The 16565-nt window shown below is 41.4% G+C and overlaps 1 protein-coding gene across 1 annotated transcript in view; it reads right to left on the reverse strand.

Annotated features, from left to right (window-relative positions):
• The window catches only part of LOC133000524 (plasma membrane calcium-transporting ATPase 1-like), an 80312-nt gene that overhangs the window by 9553 nt on the left and 54194 nt on the right, over positions 1-16565 (reverse strand). Inside the window, exons 8-16 of the mRNA XM_061070469.1 lie at positions 13521-13694; positions 11811-12025; positions 11410-11652; positions 9215-9456; positions 8863-9100; positions 3997-4176; positions 3683-3770; positions 3362-3468; positions 1000-1191 (exon numbers count right to left, since the gene is read on the reverse strand). Coding sequence (XP_060926452.1) covers positions 1000-1191; positions 3362-3468; positions 3683-3770; positions 3997-4176; positions 8863-9100; positions 9215-9456; positions 11410-11652; positions 11811-12025; positions 13521-13694 — 1679 coding nt within the window. The remainder of the gene's footprint in view (positions 1-999; positions 1192-3361; positions 3469-3682; positions 3771-3996; positions 4177-8862; positions 9101-9214; positions 9457-11409; positions 11653-11810; positions 12026-13520; positions 13695-16565) is intronic.

A 16565-nucleotide genomic window follows, 5' to 3' on the forward strand; every position in this document is an offset into this window, starting at 1 on the left:
CGAGAGTCATCCTATTCAAATAAGCCCTTATTATCCTATTCTTCACAATGTAAATGTGCATTTACAAACACACACACTAACAACCTTCTAGCCCGAGTCTGTCCTCTGTGTAAACGATAACGACATAAATCAGTTTATCATCCTTTAATGATCTGTGCCAACGGTTCAGCGGCCAATCAGCAGCCAGGCGCTAGATGATCAGTGAGCATGAACGCAGCACAGAGACCGCAGACCTGCTGAGTCCATGTTATATTTCAGGATTATGATGGTGACGTGTTGCCATGGTTTCAGGCTGTATCTTAGCCTACTTTCTGTTCTCCGCTCCGGAGACGAGTTAGTTATCGGTCCTGCCAGCTGTGAGCCTTTCAATTAATACACAGCCGCAAGTTACTTCTTTTTATTGTGTCAGGAGTTCACTTTCATGATGAGAGACACATTATGAAACAAAAAAAAAATGTGACACGGTCGCCTCCTCACTGCACCGACACTGTTGCATTAAAGCCACAGAAGATTTGCTTTCTTTTCCTCTTTCTGCGGATATTTGACCAGAGAGAGATTTGCAGATGTTCACAGAGTGTGAGAGCAGATGCAACAAACACAAGAGAAAGACTCAAAACTTAAATTAGACCAACAAAACTCAGGCTTCTCTTCAGGTTCATCCATCAAACACAAATCAACAGGTAAAATGTAGAAATATATCTACTAGGAGCTGAAGTAAATACTCAAAACAGCATCAGCTTGCAACTGATATGGGGAGATTAAATATTTAAAACTGATATTAAAGCCGTACGACTGTGGAGATAAAATTCAACTTTTTCTTCATGTCTGAAATGTAAACCTCGAGGGCACTCAGAGTATTTACGCCTGCCGAGGCCCAGCAGGCCGCTTATGAAACCACATTTAAATTCATTAGATCCAGATTTGCAATAAATATTTATCACATTTTTCATCAAGATCCATGAATTATTCTGAGAAATAACAGTGTAGTAAGCAGCCGACCTGTGTGATGCAGGCACCGGTGAACGCCACGATCACAGCCACCACGTTGACGGTCAGCTGGAACTGCAGGAACTTGGAGATGCTGTCGTAGACGTTCCTCCCCCACATCACGGCCTTCACGATGCTGGTGAAGTTGTCGTCGGTCAGGATGATGTCGGACGCCTCCTTCGCCACGTCTGTGCCAGCGATTCCCTGATGGGAAGCAGAGGGACATGTCAAATCACAGTTTAGGATTTTAGATGAACGTTCAAAATAACCCTTCAGATGGGACATCTACCAAATGGAGCAAATCACATATTCATTAAGGCTCCAAAAGTCTATCTTTACTAAACGATGGGGTCCTGTCTCTGCGTTATTAATACAATGAGGGTCACTAATTAATCTCGCTCTGGGCCTCTGGTTGAGAGGTTATCTGTCAACTCTCCCTATTCACATACATTATACACCATCCTCTCTGAAAAGCATATATAGCACATATGATACTACATTCTGGAGTGGACAATTACTATTTCCGGGTTCGTCTGTAAGAGCTGAACTCTTGTTTCTAAATAAAAAATGCTTCACCTCAACGGTCACGGACGCCAGGAGTTAAAAAGACCAACAGCTGTGACACATGACGACAGTTGGAAACGTAAAAGAAAGTTGAATGTGACTGTTTCTTGTTTCATGCAGGAAATTAGCTGCTGTTTCCAGCCAATCAGATTCATTTCTCTAAAATGTACTGTTGTGGGACCATGCAGCTAAACTGTTCGAGGCTTCAACTGAGAGCAGGTTTACTCAGTCAACTGACACAGAGGTAAAACTAAAGCAGGACAATGAGTCTCATGTTAACAGTAACCATGAAGACCCTGTGGAGCCGGTTCCTCTCTGCAGGCTCTTCACAAACAGACGGAGGTAGATCGCTCTCTGTTCTCCGGCTGAACAGGGCGATAATTGAACAGGGAGACTCTGTGCTAACTGAAAACATTCCACCTGGGACACATTAGGACTTGAAGGTCACTGTTTGAAGTCCCCCGGGTGTCCCTGTGTTGTGTTTAAGAACAGGAACGATTGCTGGGGAGCTGTTAGACAGCCTGGCGGCCGCTGAGCTTCCAGCTGGAGACACTGGAGTTCAGTAAATAAAGGTCACAACAACACACAGAGCTCGGCTGATGTTGCTGAGCTCATCTCCACTCACGTCTCAATGATAAGAATCCAGCGTGTCTTCAGCTGCTCGTTGTTCTGAGCAGGTCTTTGTGTTCTGATGTCAACTCAGAGAAACGTCTCATTATGAATCTTTCCTGATTCATTAAAATTCCCCAACAACAAACAACTGGAATCAGTCTCTTTGCATAATTTATCAGGAGATTAATTCCCTGTTGGTTCTATTTAACATTTAACATTTGTTTGTTCGTCACATGTCAAATATCTGCCTTCAGCATTCATATTGTAAAGACTTTATACGCCAGCTCAGTCAGACTTAAATCTAGGACACTAAGGAAAGAATCTAAAAATATTTTCTTTTGAGTTCATCTGCTTAAGAAAAAAACGTAAACTTCACTGATTTGTCTATTTTCAGCTCAGTCTGCTCATTTGTTCTGGATATAAATATATAAACATCAGAGTCTGAATCAGCAGTTAATAATACTATAAAGAGCAGTCAATGTTGTATATCGGGCTTATATATGTTTGAGCTACTTAACTACAAATAATATAAACGAAAAAAAAAGAATAAATGAAATACTTTCCTTTGCATACGATACATGTTTTAGATATTCAGATGTATTTTTCACTCATTTTCTGGGAGCAACTGGTGACATCATATTTTTTTACAGCTTAAACATTTATAATATTTACATTTAAAAAAACGAATGTAGACATGATGTTCGCTATGATATAAATTCAAACTGTTAAATGATGGGAAAGAAACATCTGAACATCTATACTTATTTGCTGTTTGAAGTAAACACATAAAGTACATGTATAAGTGTGATTAGAGTCAATGATATAAAAAGCCTGATACATTATTTACTGTAATGTAAATACAGCAATAAGACAACATTATTCTCCCTCTATTTGTGTTGGTGCTCCACATGTCAGAGGAGAAGGATCCTCTGTGGATGGGCCGAGTCATCCATGCTCAACATTTATAGATTAACTTTTCCATTTCACAGCTTTCTTAATGAATCTGTGACATTCAGCTCAATCGTTACTGTGGATATACGTTTAGAGAAAATACTTCTTTCACGGCTGAATTCAAAACGTAATTAACTTAAAGGATTTTGTTAATGATGCAGAGCAAACTGAAACAGTAGATGAGTGAAGAGCTGTCGAACAAAGACGGCAGGAGGAAAAATAAAAAAAAGGTGAAAGAAATGGTTACCATGGCAAAGCCAACATCAGCCTTCTTGAGGGCGGGGCCGTCGTTGGTGCCGTCTCCCGTCACGGCCACGACCTGCCGGGTCTCCAGCACCGTGCTGTCGATGATTCCTGAGCAACAGGACGCAACAAGGAGACAATTCTCCATCTCAATGTGTGCAGGAATATTTGAGGAAAGATCCCTTTGTTATTGTTTAGGTTTCACTGCTTTGATTGTTCTCAGTTTGCATGATATCTGGATTAAAAAGACACGTATTCCTGATAATTTAGATTTAAATTCCACATCCTGTGCTATATTAGTGAATCCCTGTTAGAATGAACCCACCTTTAACCAGAGTGTGTTTGTCTGTGGGTGAAGAACGAGCCAAGACACGGAGTTTGGGCCAAACTTTGTCCAGACGCTCTTGTTCCACCTTAAAAAAGTAAAAAAAGAACAATAGTTTTAGCAGTTTTAATAAACATTAAGGGTTTAATATAGAAATAATAAAATCCCTGCCTTTGAAAGGAAACCTTGAGCATTACCTCTGAAGATAGTTGTGTTTTTAAAGATGATTAACAATAACTTGGCATGACAGGAGAAGTATTTCCCTGCTATATCATGGGAGCATTATCAAGACAACATTTTAGTGCTGGTCTCACCTCTCCTTGGTCATTTCTGATCTGCTGGTTGAACTCCTTCCCCTCCATACACAGGAAGTCCTCCCCAGGCAGCAGGATGCCACACTTGGTAGCAATAGCACGTGCGGTGTTGATGTTATCTCCGGTAACCATGCGTACAGTGATGCCTGCGCGCTGACACTTCGCAATAGCCTCAGGAACCTGGATGAGTGACAGAAAAGATAAATGTGTACGTTTCAGTAACCGGAAACCGGAAAAGATAAACACAGATTTCAACAAGTCCAGAAGGAGAGCAAACGATTTTTGAGCCTGTTGGACGCTCACTCATCTTCAATCCAAGTGAAACGTTCTCTGCCATCACCTGTTTCACTTTATTCTGCAGAAGTCATGTTAAATAAACCTCATTCTGTGAAAAACAGCAGTAGGTTGCACCAGAGGACCCAGAGTTCAATCTGTCAGGGATGAGTGAGTTAACACACAGGGACAGAGAGAAGTCTCAGAGGAATCCACGCTGGTGTTCTGGTCAGATGGAAACCAGAAAGCAGCTGGAAGCTTCCGCTGCTCATCAGGAGCTTTCCGCTGATCACAGGGCTCCTGTGTGGTTGCTTACAAACATGTACACACACTTCATACCTCGGATTCATGCACACAAGAGCCTTGATTTGAGTGTGTGTGTGTGGGGGGGGCTGATTGTTATGATAAACATGCAAAATCCTTGATTGCACTCACAAACACTGTGAAGAGTTCTTAAAGCACCAAACAGTGTTTTTGGAATCGTAGCTTTTAACTGTAAGTAGCAGAGACGGTAAATAAAGATGGACGACGCTTCTTCACTTTCTTTCACGACACAAATATACGGAAATACGGAACCGGCGGTAGCAAGGTCCCATCCATACACGCGTTCGACCAATCAGGAGTCAGTCTCAGCTGTCAATCATGATGTTTTTGTAACTTGCCAGAAAAATTTGCACTTGAAGAAACATCTGTGAGAAAAATAACTACCTAAAAAATACAGAATCCATCTTTGAGATCAATTCTTTAATGTGTATTGTGTCTTTTTAGTTTGGTCCATGTCCCATCCACTTCCATGGAGGAGGCAGGATGTGTGCCCTGTGCTGCAGCCAGCTGTCAGATGGAGATTGAGATGCTTTGGCTTATAAACAGCAGATCTTAAGATGAAGTGTAAACGAGTAAGAAGAGAGATACGATTTTTTATTACCTTCCTTTTTACCAGAACCATAAATAAAACTACAAGAGGTAGTGGCGTTGTCAAATGCTACCATTAGCATGTCCAGATAAATACCATAGATCCTGTAGTAGCAGCCTTGCTTTACCTTAGAGGCCAAGTCATTAGGCAGAACTATGTTAAATAATAAGTCTTCTCACATCGTTAAAGATTCAAAGGTGTTATGTTAGCATGAAATACCGTTTCATTTAATCTGAGTTAACAAGGTGCTACTAGCGCTAACTAGCTCTTCCCTGCAATACATGACGAATGTTGCTCCTTTAATTGAATGTCCTCATACTCTCCATTAATATTTAACTGTCGAGGAAGTGGGCCTCATTAGCTGTAGCATGAGTTCAGCTTGATACCACAAACATGATGTGCTTACAGAAAAAACCCTTATGCAAGTTTCTCATTTGAAGAATTGGTCCACACAGAGTTTTCAGCTTTGACAAACGTTCAAGTGCCGTTTAGCTGCAACTGATCAAATCCTCCAGTGACAGCAGCTAATTCTGAAGCAAGCGATGGTTCCTGACTAAAAATGAGAAGCTGCTATCGTTGACTTGTGTCTGAAATCAAAGAGCCATTGTTTAAAGAGCACAATGAGGTTGTGACTGTACCGCTGTAAAGAAAAGAAGACGAGAGAGAGAATAGAACGAGTCATCGAGTAGTTTTGATTTTCTTATGTGATTCACTGAAAACTGAGTAACCAGCGTTTCACCCAGTGAGCTTTGCACTTGAATGCTGCTTTTAGACAAGCACTGAACTCCAGACATTACCCTGGAAATATCTGGAGGGGCTGTAATACATGTCAGAGTCAGTTGCTCTGGACATTCTTCAGAGTTTTTCCTGCCTGTCAAAGCATCTCAGGAAGAAAAGAAGAGAACACGGAGGAGACGAGAGAGATTCGTCAACTTTCGGTGATAGAAACTGACGCTGGTGTCAATGTGTTGTGTCTAATTTAAACATCTCAGGCTCTATCCAGGTCTGAATGCTCCGGACAACATCCTGCTGGGTTCCTCATTTGTGAAAACATCCAGACCCAATTATCTGGAGCCAAATGTCTGTTACACAAAGTCACACAGCAGCAGACTCCATGTCCCCGGTCACACACGTGTTTCATGTGCCTGGACATGAACCGACAAACTGATTCTGAGCTAAAGTCTGAAACATTCTCGGGTCTATCACAGGTTGCGTGGAGACAAATGATGAGCTGCCGACCGTCTCCTGCTGCTCTCCGGTTATTTCCATCCGGTCTGTGATCTTCGTGCTCTGACATTAAAGCAGCAGGCGGCAGCACCGACGCTTTCTCTGCTTCATTACAGGCTTCGTTTAACACTTCAAACGCGTCCGACTCCGACGCACCTGAGCAGGACTCGCTTCGCTCTCTGTGTCGGGAGAAAGGATTCATCGCTGCACGGTTACACACGACTGATTGTTGGATTATGTTTCCTCACGGCACAAATATGATGATCAGAAGACGCCTGTCAGATCAGTTCGGTTACTTTCTTCCATCCCGATCTCCCGTTCCTCTTTGTTCTCTCGTGATCTTTGAGGAATAAAACTGAACTTCACTGACTTTGCTGAATTCCAGCAGCGCTCGCAGAACATTTCAAAGGGAGTGAAGCTAATTTTAGTATTAGTGAAAACAGCGTAAATCTACAAACACTTAAGTCTTCTTTGTCTGAATTGTCTTTGAAGCGGCGTCAGTTTATGATGAAGACAGCTCTGTAGTGTCTTCTTGAAAAAAGTAGAAATTATGTGATAAATGTACAGGATGTTATGCAGAAGTGGCAAGGTGAACTTGGTATAGATATTGATGGGGATAAGTGGACTAAGATATGGACTCAAACAAAGAAAATATCTTTGTGTAACCGTGCCAGATTGCTGCAATTTAAGATTGTGCAGCGTTTACAAATCTCTCCTAACAAAAGACATAAAATGAACTCTCAACTCTCACCTGCATGTTTAAAATGTAAAATCTCAGTTGGCACCTATACTCATTGTATCTGGTCATGTCCTAAAATACAAGCATATTGGATGGGTGTTTTGCAAGATTTGGAAAAAATATTTACTATTGTGTATAGGGTTGCAAAGGGGTGGAAAGTTTCCGGTAAATTTCCGGAAACTTTCCGGAAACTTTCCATGGGAACTTTAGCTCGGGAATTTTGAAAAAAAAAAAAATACGCAAATTAAACGCTGAGCAATAAAAACATCATTTGAAAACTCTATTTTAAAGATGTATGGAATCCAGCACACACTGCATGTTGAGTTTCAACCCTCCACTGTGCATTCTTCCATCACATGCACAGATAACTCCCAGCATCCTTCACTCTACAGCAGGGCTATTGAGGCCTGCTGTAGAGTGCAGGACTAGTCAGGTAAGTTTCTATGATATTACTGGGGAAACATATTAGCATGCTGATTGAGGATTGTTCATCTGTTCATCTAGCCTATTTCCATTCATTTAGCCATCAATTGTAAAATATTTTTACAGACGATTCCAATTGTTTGGCTAACTATTTATATCTCTGGCATTGCATTAGTGTTTTTTTACAAACTTTTTTCTCATCTTATTCTACAGAACAATGCCACGTGCACTATCTCATGTGTGGAGACATTTCACCTCATCCAATGTAGAAGGAAAGGCTGTGTACATTTGCAAATACTGTGCAAAGACCTATGTTAAGAATGACACAACGATGCAGAAGCATATAGTCAAGTGCCCAAAGTTTCCTCAGGGCTCAAATCAGCCTATGACACAACAAAATGTTTATATTTATGTCAGTATATGAAAAGGTAAATACAGTTAGTATAAATTACCCACAACATTTCCAGTTTATTCCCGTTTATTCCCGTTAATTCCCGTATATTCCCATGGAAAGTTTCCAACTTTGAATATTCCCGGAATTTTGCAACCCTAATTGTGTATGCCAACGCTGCCAGACTGTATAATATCCTCACATATGCAGCAAGGAAGAATATCTTTTTGTCTTGGATAAGCGACAAACCCCCCACTAAATCGAACTGGCACAAGATAATTATGGAATGTTTTCCCCTTGAGTACCTGACCTGTCTGCTTCACTCTTCAGAGGGACAGTTTATGAACATTTGGACTCCATATCTTCACTTTTCCAGCTCTACAGTGGCTTCAGTGCTCTCGAATGTTGTCCTTGGCTAGCCTTATCTCTTTATCTTTATCTTGTTGTCATTGCACTGATTGGGTGAATGTGAGTTGTAAGTTTGTATAGACTGTCTAGACCAATGTTGTACTGAGTGTTGTTTTATTGTTGTTATGTCAATATATAAAAAGCTCAATAAACATATTCGTAAAAAAAAAGAAATGGTCTTATGTATTTTTAAAATATAGTTTCTGTCTGACACACTGGGATATTGAGCTTCATATGTGAGAAAACATAAATGACAGAAATTACAATGTTTTCCTTGTTAAATAGATAAAAACTCTTCTCCTCTCACAGAATATAATATCAATATTTTAGTTGGTAAATTACATGTACGGTCACTGCATCAAACTATTATTATCTTCTACATTTGTGCCATTCAACCAATGAATTTAAAGCTGTTGACTGATCAGAGTCTTCTGATCACTAACTCGAGCACAGGAAGTGTTTCCAGGCTCCTGATGTCCGTGTGAACCGTACCTCGTGTCGGACGGGATCCTCGATGCCGACCACCGCGATGCAGGTGAGCTCGTTCAGGATGTCGTTCTCCACCTCCCAGTTGGGCTCTCCACCCTCGGCTGGGAAGTCTCTGAAGGCCACGCAGATGGTCCTCAGCCCTTCGCACGCCATCGGCTCGATCACCTTGCGCACCATCTCGTCGCGGTCCTTGGGCTTGAAGTTGCGAGGTTGTCCCTGGGTGTCCAGGATACGAGAGCATCTATGAGAGGAGAGAAGAGAGAGAGATGGAGGGAGATTATACGTTAATAATCAAGTAAGTAATGCTCCATCCATCACTTTATCCATCCAGCTATCATTCTCTCTCATGTCTTACTTCCTCAGGACGATCTCGGACGCTCCTTTGCTGTACATGCGGTAGCCTCCGTCGGCGTTCTTCAGCACCGTGCTCATGGACTTGCGGGAGGAGTTGAAGGTGTAGACCTTGTAGAGCTTCTCTTCGGGGATCTCCTCTCTGATTGGCTGATAGTCCCTCTTCAGTTCCAGCACCAGGCCCAGCAGAGCGCACTCGGTCTTGTTGCCCACGTGGCGCGGAAGCCCGCCCTCTTTCTCTGGAGGCTGAGCGGAGGGAAAGTTTGGATGTGATGCACGTTCATCTCGATCTAACGTGCTCGACTCTCATCGTATCATCACATAAACAACTGCTCTACAGTTACTGCTGTGGCGGGAATTTTACAATTTGGGCATTGATTGATGGAAGGAACCACTTTGATGTATAGAAAGATGAGCAAAAGGATTTCCTTAGGTATCAGGGTCTTGCTCAAGCAACTGGTGTTATATGACTTCCTTAGTTACAGGGTCACCTAACCATGACCTCACAGGAAAGGGGATGTGAGGGGGTTGTAAAACACTGATAAGAGATCCTTAAAAACAGATGGTTCACTCAAGGAGCTTAAGACCGAGTAGAAGACAGGATACTGATCACCTATTTCTAAAGATCAAAGTGGTTAATTGATAACATGTGTTCCTCTCCAGGAGGAGCTTGAACACGTATAAGAGTGCTGTGTGTCTTGTGTATCACTGCTCATTGTATGAAATCTTTGCCATGGTTTGTACTGTGATGCCCATCTGCAGATGTAGAATTAAACTTCCAGAAAGAACAATTGTGATGACTTGTGCTTGACTATTGGTTAAATTCCACGACACTGCTTTGCTACTTTATGCTGTTACTGTATTAATATTATTCTTTTGATCATTTGTCCTGTCGTTATTTACTTTGTCTTCTGCCTTCGTCTTGTTTCTCAGGAAACTAGAATCTCCACCCTGCAGGTTTGTTCCTGCAGTTTCTGTCTACATGAAGTAACCTTTGACCTTTAAAAAACTAAAATCTCACCAGTTTCTCTTTGAGTCAAAATGAGAAGTGGTCAAAGTTTTGAGGAAGATTTGAGGTTTCATGTTCAAGAGACCAAAAACAGGTTTTGTAGGCTGGTTTTCCCGAATCGAATATATGCTCACAGTTGATTTTATTAACTGGTGAGGAATTTTTCACCATCCTCACACATTACTGTATATGCCACTATATTTTATGTATAGTGTACATTGCACATTATATCTATACAGGAGAATAGTGCCTGTCTAATTCCACAGATACTCCTTTCTCTCTCTTAGCAGAACCAAGGTCAGGTTATAGATAAAGAACCAACCAACAGTACATTGTAGTGTCTACACTCAGGGACTTTCACATCTAACCCAGATGTTCTAAACAGACTTCTGCTTATTTCACCAGTGATCAGACGTACGGACACAATGTGATTTAGGAATGCAGACTTTAGGTTTAACTATCCAATAGGATGCGAACACCCACATGTAACTTAGAGAGTGACAGCAATTCTAGTCTTTCATGAATGTGCTTTTAGAATGGGTGACGCAAGTAGAGGGAGATATACTGGGATGCTGTGGGAGACACCTTCAGTCTTGGCACCTTTGTATATTGTTTCACCTTCTGGTTTCCTTGATGCATCAAGTCTACATTAAATTTTCCTGAATGAGACATCAGCTGCTGTCGGAGTTCTCCTTTCACCAGCTTCCAGAAAACTCCAATAACATTAACTACAGCTATTGTACATTACAATTAGAAATGTCCAGTTATCCACCAGAGTGTCAGTCTTTGTATTTCACATGTTGAAGTCTGACGTAAGAGAGATGCTCTGTTAACACAAACAAAATTTGTTACTACCTGAGAAAATGTTACATTTCCCTTCATCTTCTGTTACTTCTTATCCTCAGAGTCATGTTAAATATGAGGTTTGAAAATAAATATAAAAAATCCAACCTGTGTTGCTTGGAAAACATTTTCTTGAGATTTAATACTTTGACAATGTCTCCACGGAGCCGTCTCACCGCCAAGTTATTTCAATATTTTCTGGCTGATAGCAACTCCTCAATTTCCTTTGTGCATTGAAAAGTGGGACAGAGCTTCCAATAAAGAGCTTTGATGTAATATAATACTGTGTGTGTGTGTTTGTGTTAAGGATTGTGTTGTTGTTGCAGCTCTGACGGTGAAGCTCTCACCAGGATCTTGGTTGTGTACGCTGAGTTGATGGAGATGCTGTTGACCAACGTTTCCAGAGTCTCTGGTTTGATGGCGTCCGGTTCGGGGACGGTTCTGTAGTGCGTGTCCCCGATGTACGCCTGCACCACGGTCATCCGGTTCATGGTCAGCGTGCCCGTCTTGTCTGAGCAGATGGCCGTGGCGTTGCCCATGGTTTCGCAGGCATCCAAGTGACGCACCAGGTTGTTGTCCTTCATCATTTTCTAAAAGACGGAGAGCAAGGTTTGAAAGCGCCGTGAGCAGGCCTCAGAGTTGATGACACGTTCGATAGGGGTCGTTTTTTAAAATCCTCAAAAAACATGACTCTGAAAGGAGTAAAAAAAAATCCCCCAGGATCCCCTTCACTTCCCGTCCTGCTTACCTTGACAGAGTAGGCCAGAGAGATGGTGACAGCAAGCGGCAGCCCCTCGGGGACGGCCACCACCAGCACTGTCACACCAATAATGAAGAACTTGACAAAGTACTGGATGTAGATGGGGATGCACTCGGACAACCAGGTGCGACCCTGGATCGCAAAGGTGTCGATCACGAAGAAGAGGATGAGGATGATGACGGTCAGAGCCGACATGATCAGACCTGGGAGGAATAAGCAGAGATGAGTTATGTTTAAATCCACTCACAGTTTATACGTTTAAGATTCTTTATCCTTTATCCTTATACAAATAACATAATGTTGTTATTCCTTTCCAGTGATAAGATTATTGTATTTATTTGCCAGAGAGACTGAGGGAAGACTTTCTTTCTTATCCTGATTATTATTCCGATTTGCACCAAATTGAATACACTCATAGATACCCATCTGCTAAATATGAGAGATTCTGTTCATCAAAATCCATTAATAATAAAATTTCCAAAATGCTGCAAAAGACTATGTTCTCGCAATGTTAACACAAAGCTCCAGGATATCCAGTGAACAGTAGTTTGCTTAAACAAAATGTGAACTTGTGATGGAAACCTGAATTCAGAAATCACAACGCAAACAGCTAAAATCCTCCCACTCTGATTTCTGTCCGTCTCTAATAGAAGTTTTTAAATTGTTGAAAAGGTTAAAGTTTTATGCTCTTGGCAGAATTTATCCTGCAATATTTTACTTGATTGATTTGTGAATTCAGTTTAGAATATATCAGTCTAATGAAACTTACAGCTAATTAAGCGTTATTTTATATTTCAGCAAATTGACGACGACCTGCGACATCAACTCACACTGAAAATAAATGTTTCCTGTCACTCACACTCAACCCCTAAAAGTGTTTTAGCCCAAATTCTAATTCTGTCCCGTAATGAGGGGCAGTTTATTACTGAAGCTGGTCCCCCCCCACCCACAGCGTCCTGAAAGCCCCTCAGTGTATTAAGGTCAATTGAAACGACACAGAAAATACCTTCAATTCCGGGATGAACTAATAAAACATCCATCCAATAAAAGTGAGTGCGTTCCGAGCCCCCCCCCCTGAGCACTCTGGGTGCTTTTAAAGGAGCAGGCCCACATTTATGGAAATGGAACTGTCTCAACAAGCCACGAAAAAGATGAAGACATCAGAGACTGTTGTGAGTTTGATTCTATAATAGTTTATTATCTCAGTATAGAGCAGATCAATGAGGGCGTGTCCAGTGACTCTGCAAGATCATGATCCGGCCTCATTTTTTGATTACACACTGACCAGGCTCAGATTGTGGATTTGATCTTTGAGATGTTAGTGTCTTGTCTTATTGATATGTATACTTATTGTTTATCAGAGTCTTTAGAACGTGTTCAAAGTTCCCTTCGTCTTGTTTCGAAAGGCAAACCGTCTCATGTTATGAGTTTGGTCCATTGGTTGATTTGGTTGTTGGTTTGTTAGAGGCACTACGGCAAAAACATTCAAACTAATTTCCGAGAAAAGTGGTGGAAGGAAGTGATGTGTTATAGATACATTTAAGTCCCTGTGATCATTAATGACCACATGGTTACTTTGATATTCTCCCACAATCTTATTTACCCTTTATTATTTGTCTCTTGGACACAGTGTCCATGTGAAACATTGTTATCCTTCATGTGTGTGTGTGTGTGTGTGTGTGTGTGTTTGCTCCTCACCAGCCTTCCCGATCTGCACAGCCAGTTTGGTCAGTTTTCCCTGCAGCACCGACTTCTCCTTCTTGGTCACGTTGACCTTCTTCACAGGTTTGACCTCCTCCTTCTCCTCCGACTCGGCGGCCTCCTCGCTCTTCAGGGGCTGGATCTCCAGGGCGATGCCATCCTGCGTCTTGGCTGAAGGAGGAGGAGGAGGGGTGAGGAGGGGATAAGGTAGTGGTTGAGGGGTCAAAGGAGGAGGAGGAGGAGGAGGGAGCAGGTTGTAAGAGGTAAATGAGGAAGGGGAAAGGTTGGTTAAAGAGAGAGATGAGAGAGGGAGTTATGAGACAGAGTGATGGATGGGATGAAGAGGATGGATGGTGAAAAAAAGGGGGTGGGTTGTTTTTTTTTTAGGAATGAAGATGGAGAGAAATGGAAAGCATGAGAGGAGGCAGGACGGGTTGACAGGTGAATGAATTAAATCAATAAAATAATAAATTGTAAAACAAAAGTAAGAAGGGAGGAGGGTTCAGGAGTGGTGTGGGGATAAAGGGTAGAGAGGCAGAGAAAACGTTACGGATTCAGTCGGACGGAAGGTCGGAAAAACGACCGGACGAGTTTCTCTCAGAGATCAGAGGAGACCCCCCCGACTCTTTCTCATTAACACGGTGACCCTTTGTCTGAATGCAGAGAGCCGGGAGCATGTCGTCCTTTTTATGATCACAGAACATTCATGAGGAAGGTCCAGGTAGCTTTCAGAGAGAGTCACAGACAAGTTGGGAGCAGCAGGTCATAATGAAGAGCAGCAGACAGAACAGAGGACAGCAGATACAACAGAGAGGATTTAACAGGGGGCTGTCAATCACACACACACACACACACAGACACACACGCTTCCTCATCAGAGCTCAGCGTTTGGAACGAGGCTCTGAAGTCGGACATGGCGTCGGCTTTCACGTCCTGCTCGGCAGCTCCGATCCGCATTTGCATGAACAAACAGTGTATTTACATTTCACTTCATCAGCTGTGATCCTGTTTGGACTGTAGTACTGTACACGCAGCTTTTTTTTTTGATTCTGTTTGATATCTGCTGAAGAGCTTACACTGTATTCAGCTGCACTAGCTCCTTGCAGCGCTGTTGGTTATATTTGAAACAGAAAAGAAACGGAAGCAGGTGATGAATGGAAACAGAACCGATCTACACCTCCTCCGACAATCTGAGGTTTGATGTGCAGGTTTGTCCTCGTGAACAACTGAGCCGACAACGCTGAGTGAAACTGGGATCTTGTTTTTGTCTTCTAATTGTTCAATTATCGTTAAATATTGGAAATGTATGATTGGGCCATTTAATATATTTAAACACACAAATACTCAAACGCCATCTATCAGCTAACTGGGCTGGTAACAATATCCACATCACTTCTGGAACCAACAATACCAACAGATCATGGACATAAAGCAGGGTTAGATTCCTGGATGACCAGTAACAAAGGGTGCCCAGGTTCTCCAAAATCAAACCAGGCGATTTAAAAACATTCAAATTACATTCAAAATCAATGGGGGAACATGAATGTGGGAAAACTGGTTCCTTTTGTCCTATTTCTATGATCTACTAGGTGTCAGATAATGAAGCCTTTTGGGTCAGTGAAGACGACTGATTCGATCAAATCTAGTCCGGCTTTTCCGCCGGAGAAACTTTCACTGGAGGCGTCCGAAAGCAAAACAAGTCAATATTAATAAAACTGAGGGTTGTAATCTGCAGTGTTTGGGAGAGTAGAGCAAAACATTACATTCAGTTCTCTTCTGGGACGTCTCGGCAGCGGAAAGTTCAAATCTATGAAAACAACACTGGTCGAGCCTCGTGTAAGAAGCAGTCGAACAAACACAAGTGATTTAAAGGAGTTGATTCACTGACTGATTTAGTTAAACATGACTAATCGTGTAGAGATGGTTTGTATTTCTCCACAGGGGAAAAACACTCATAACATGTAGTCTGTTAGAAAAACATAATACAGGCTGATGGTGTGGATGCAATGAGAGTTACGGTGGTAGAAGAATTTTCTGTAAGTTATTTTTCAACATATATTTTGACACAAAAGCATTGTTGTTAACTATATTGTATTTCATGGTTTATAAATCATTGTTCCATTTTATTTATTTGGCCTTGTTTTATGATTGCTTGACTTTAAACTCTTTTTAATTGCTTATAAATAGTTTAATAGTCTTATAAAGCACTTGTTTAAAAACGTTCTGTATAAATAAAGTTTAAATGCTTATATTTATTTATAACATACTTCATCATCATAATATTGTTTATAACAATGTTACTGATGATGTTCTTACTGTTTAATTGGAGTTTAAATGAGCTGATGGAGAAATGGAGACGTGTCCCTGTTTTAAATGAGACTATTGTAATAAAGCTGATGCATTGTAATTAAACAGCATAACAACCTACTTGTTCTAATCATACTGGAGATTGTTGCTTGATTGCATTGTGAAGTTATTCAGTGTGGACTTGTCTATTTACTGGGGATGAAGAGGGTTAACATAAGTAAGTATTAGAACAAGCATCATATATCACATTTAAAGATGTGGCTCTCTGTGTAACTCCCTGTCGTCATGTGTGACATCATGGTGATGTAATGGAACGATGTTGTTCAATCTCTGGGTTCAGTGTTCACACTACAGCTCAATTTGTGTGTTTGTTTTCTCAGCTGATTTTTGCAGTTTTAAGTTATTTACTCTTGGGACCTTTTGTGTGTGGATAAAACGTCTCCACAGATGCAACAACGAGCAGTTTACCACAAGTCTGTAAACTTGTACAAGCAAAGTTGATGGAATAAGATCTGAGAAAATGAAATGAGAACATTCTTGCACGAGGCTCAGTGTCTGTAAAAATAAAAAATAAAAAAAGAAGACATTTCCTCCTGGCTCATTGTTGGTATTTTGTAGAAAACATCCACAGTGAGCTCGGGGACCTTCATGACGGTGGCACGAAATCAGAGAGTGTATCTTTTGATTTGCAGCCATGTGTGTTTTTTAAGACGCTTTAATCCCAAACAACTCCTT

The sequence above is a fragment of the Limanda limanda genome, chromosome 4, assembly GCF_963576545.1.
Source record: "Limanda limanda chromosome 4, fLimLim1.1, whole genome shotgun sequence".
NCBI classification, from domain to species: Eukaryota; Metazoa; Chordata; class Actinopteri; order Pleuronectiformes; family Pleuronectidae; genus Limanda; species Limanda limanda.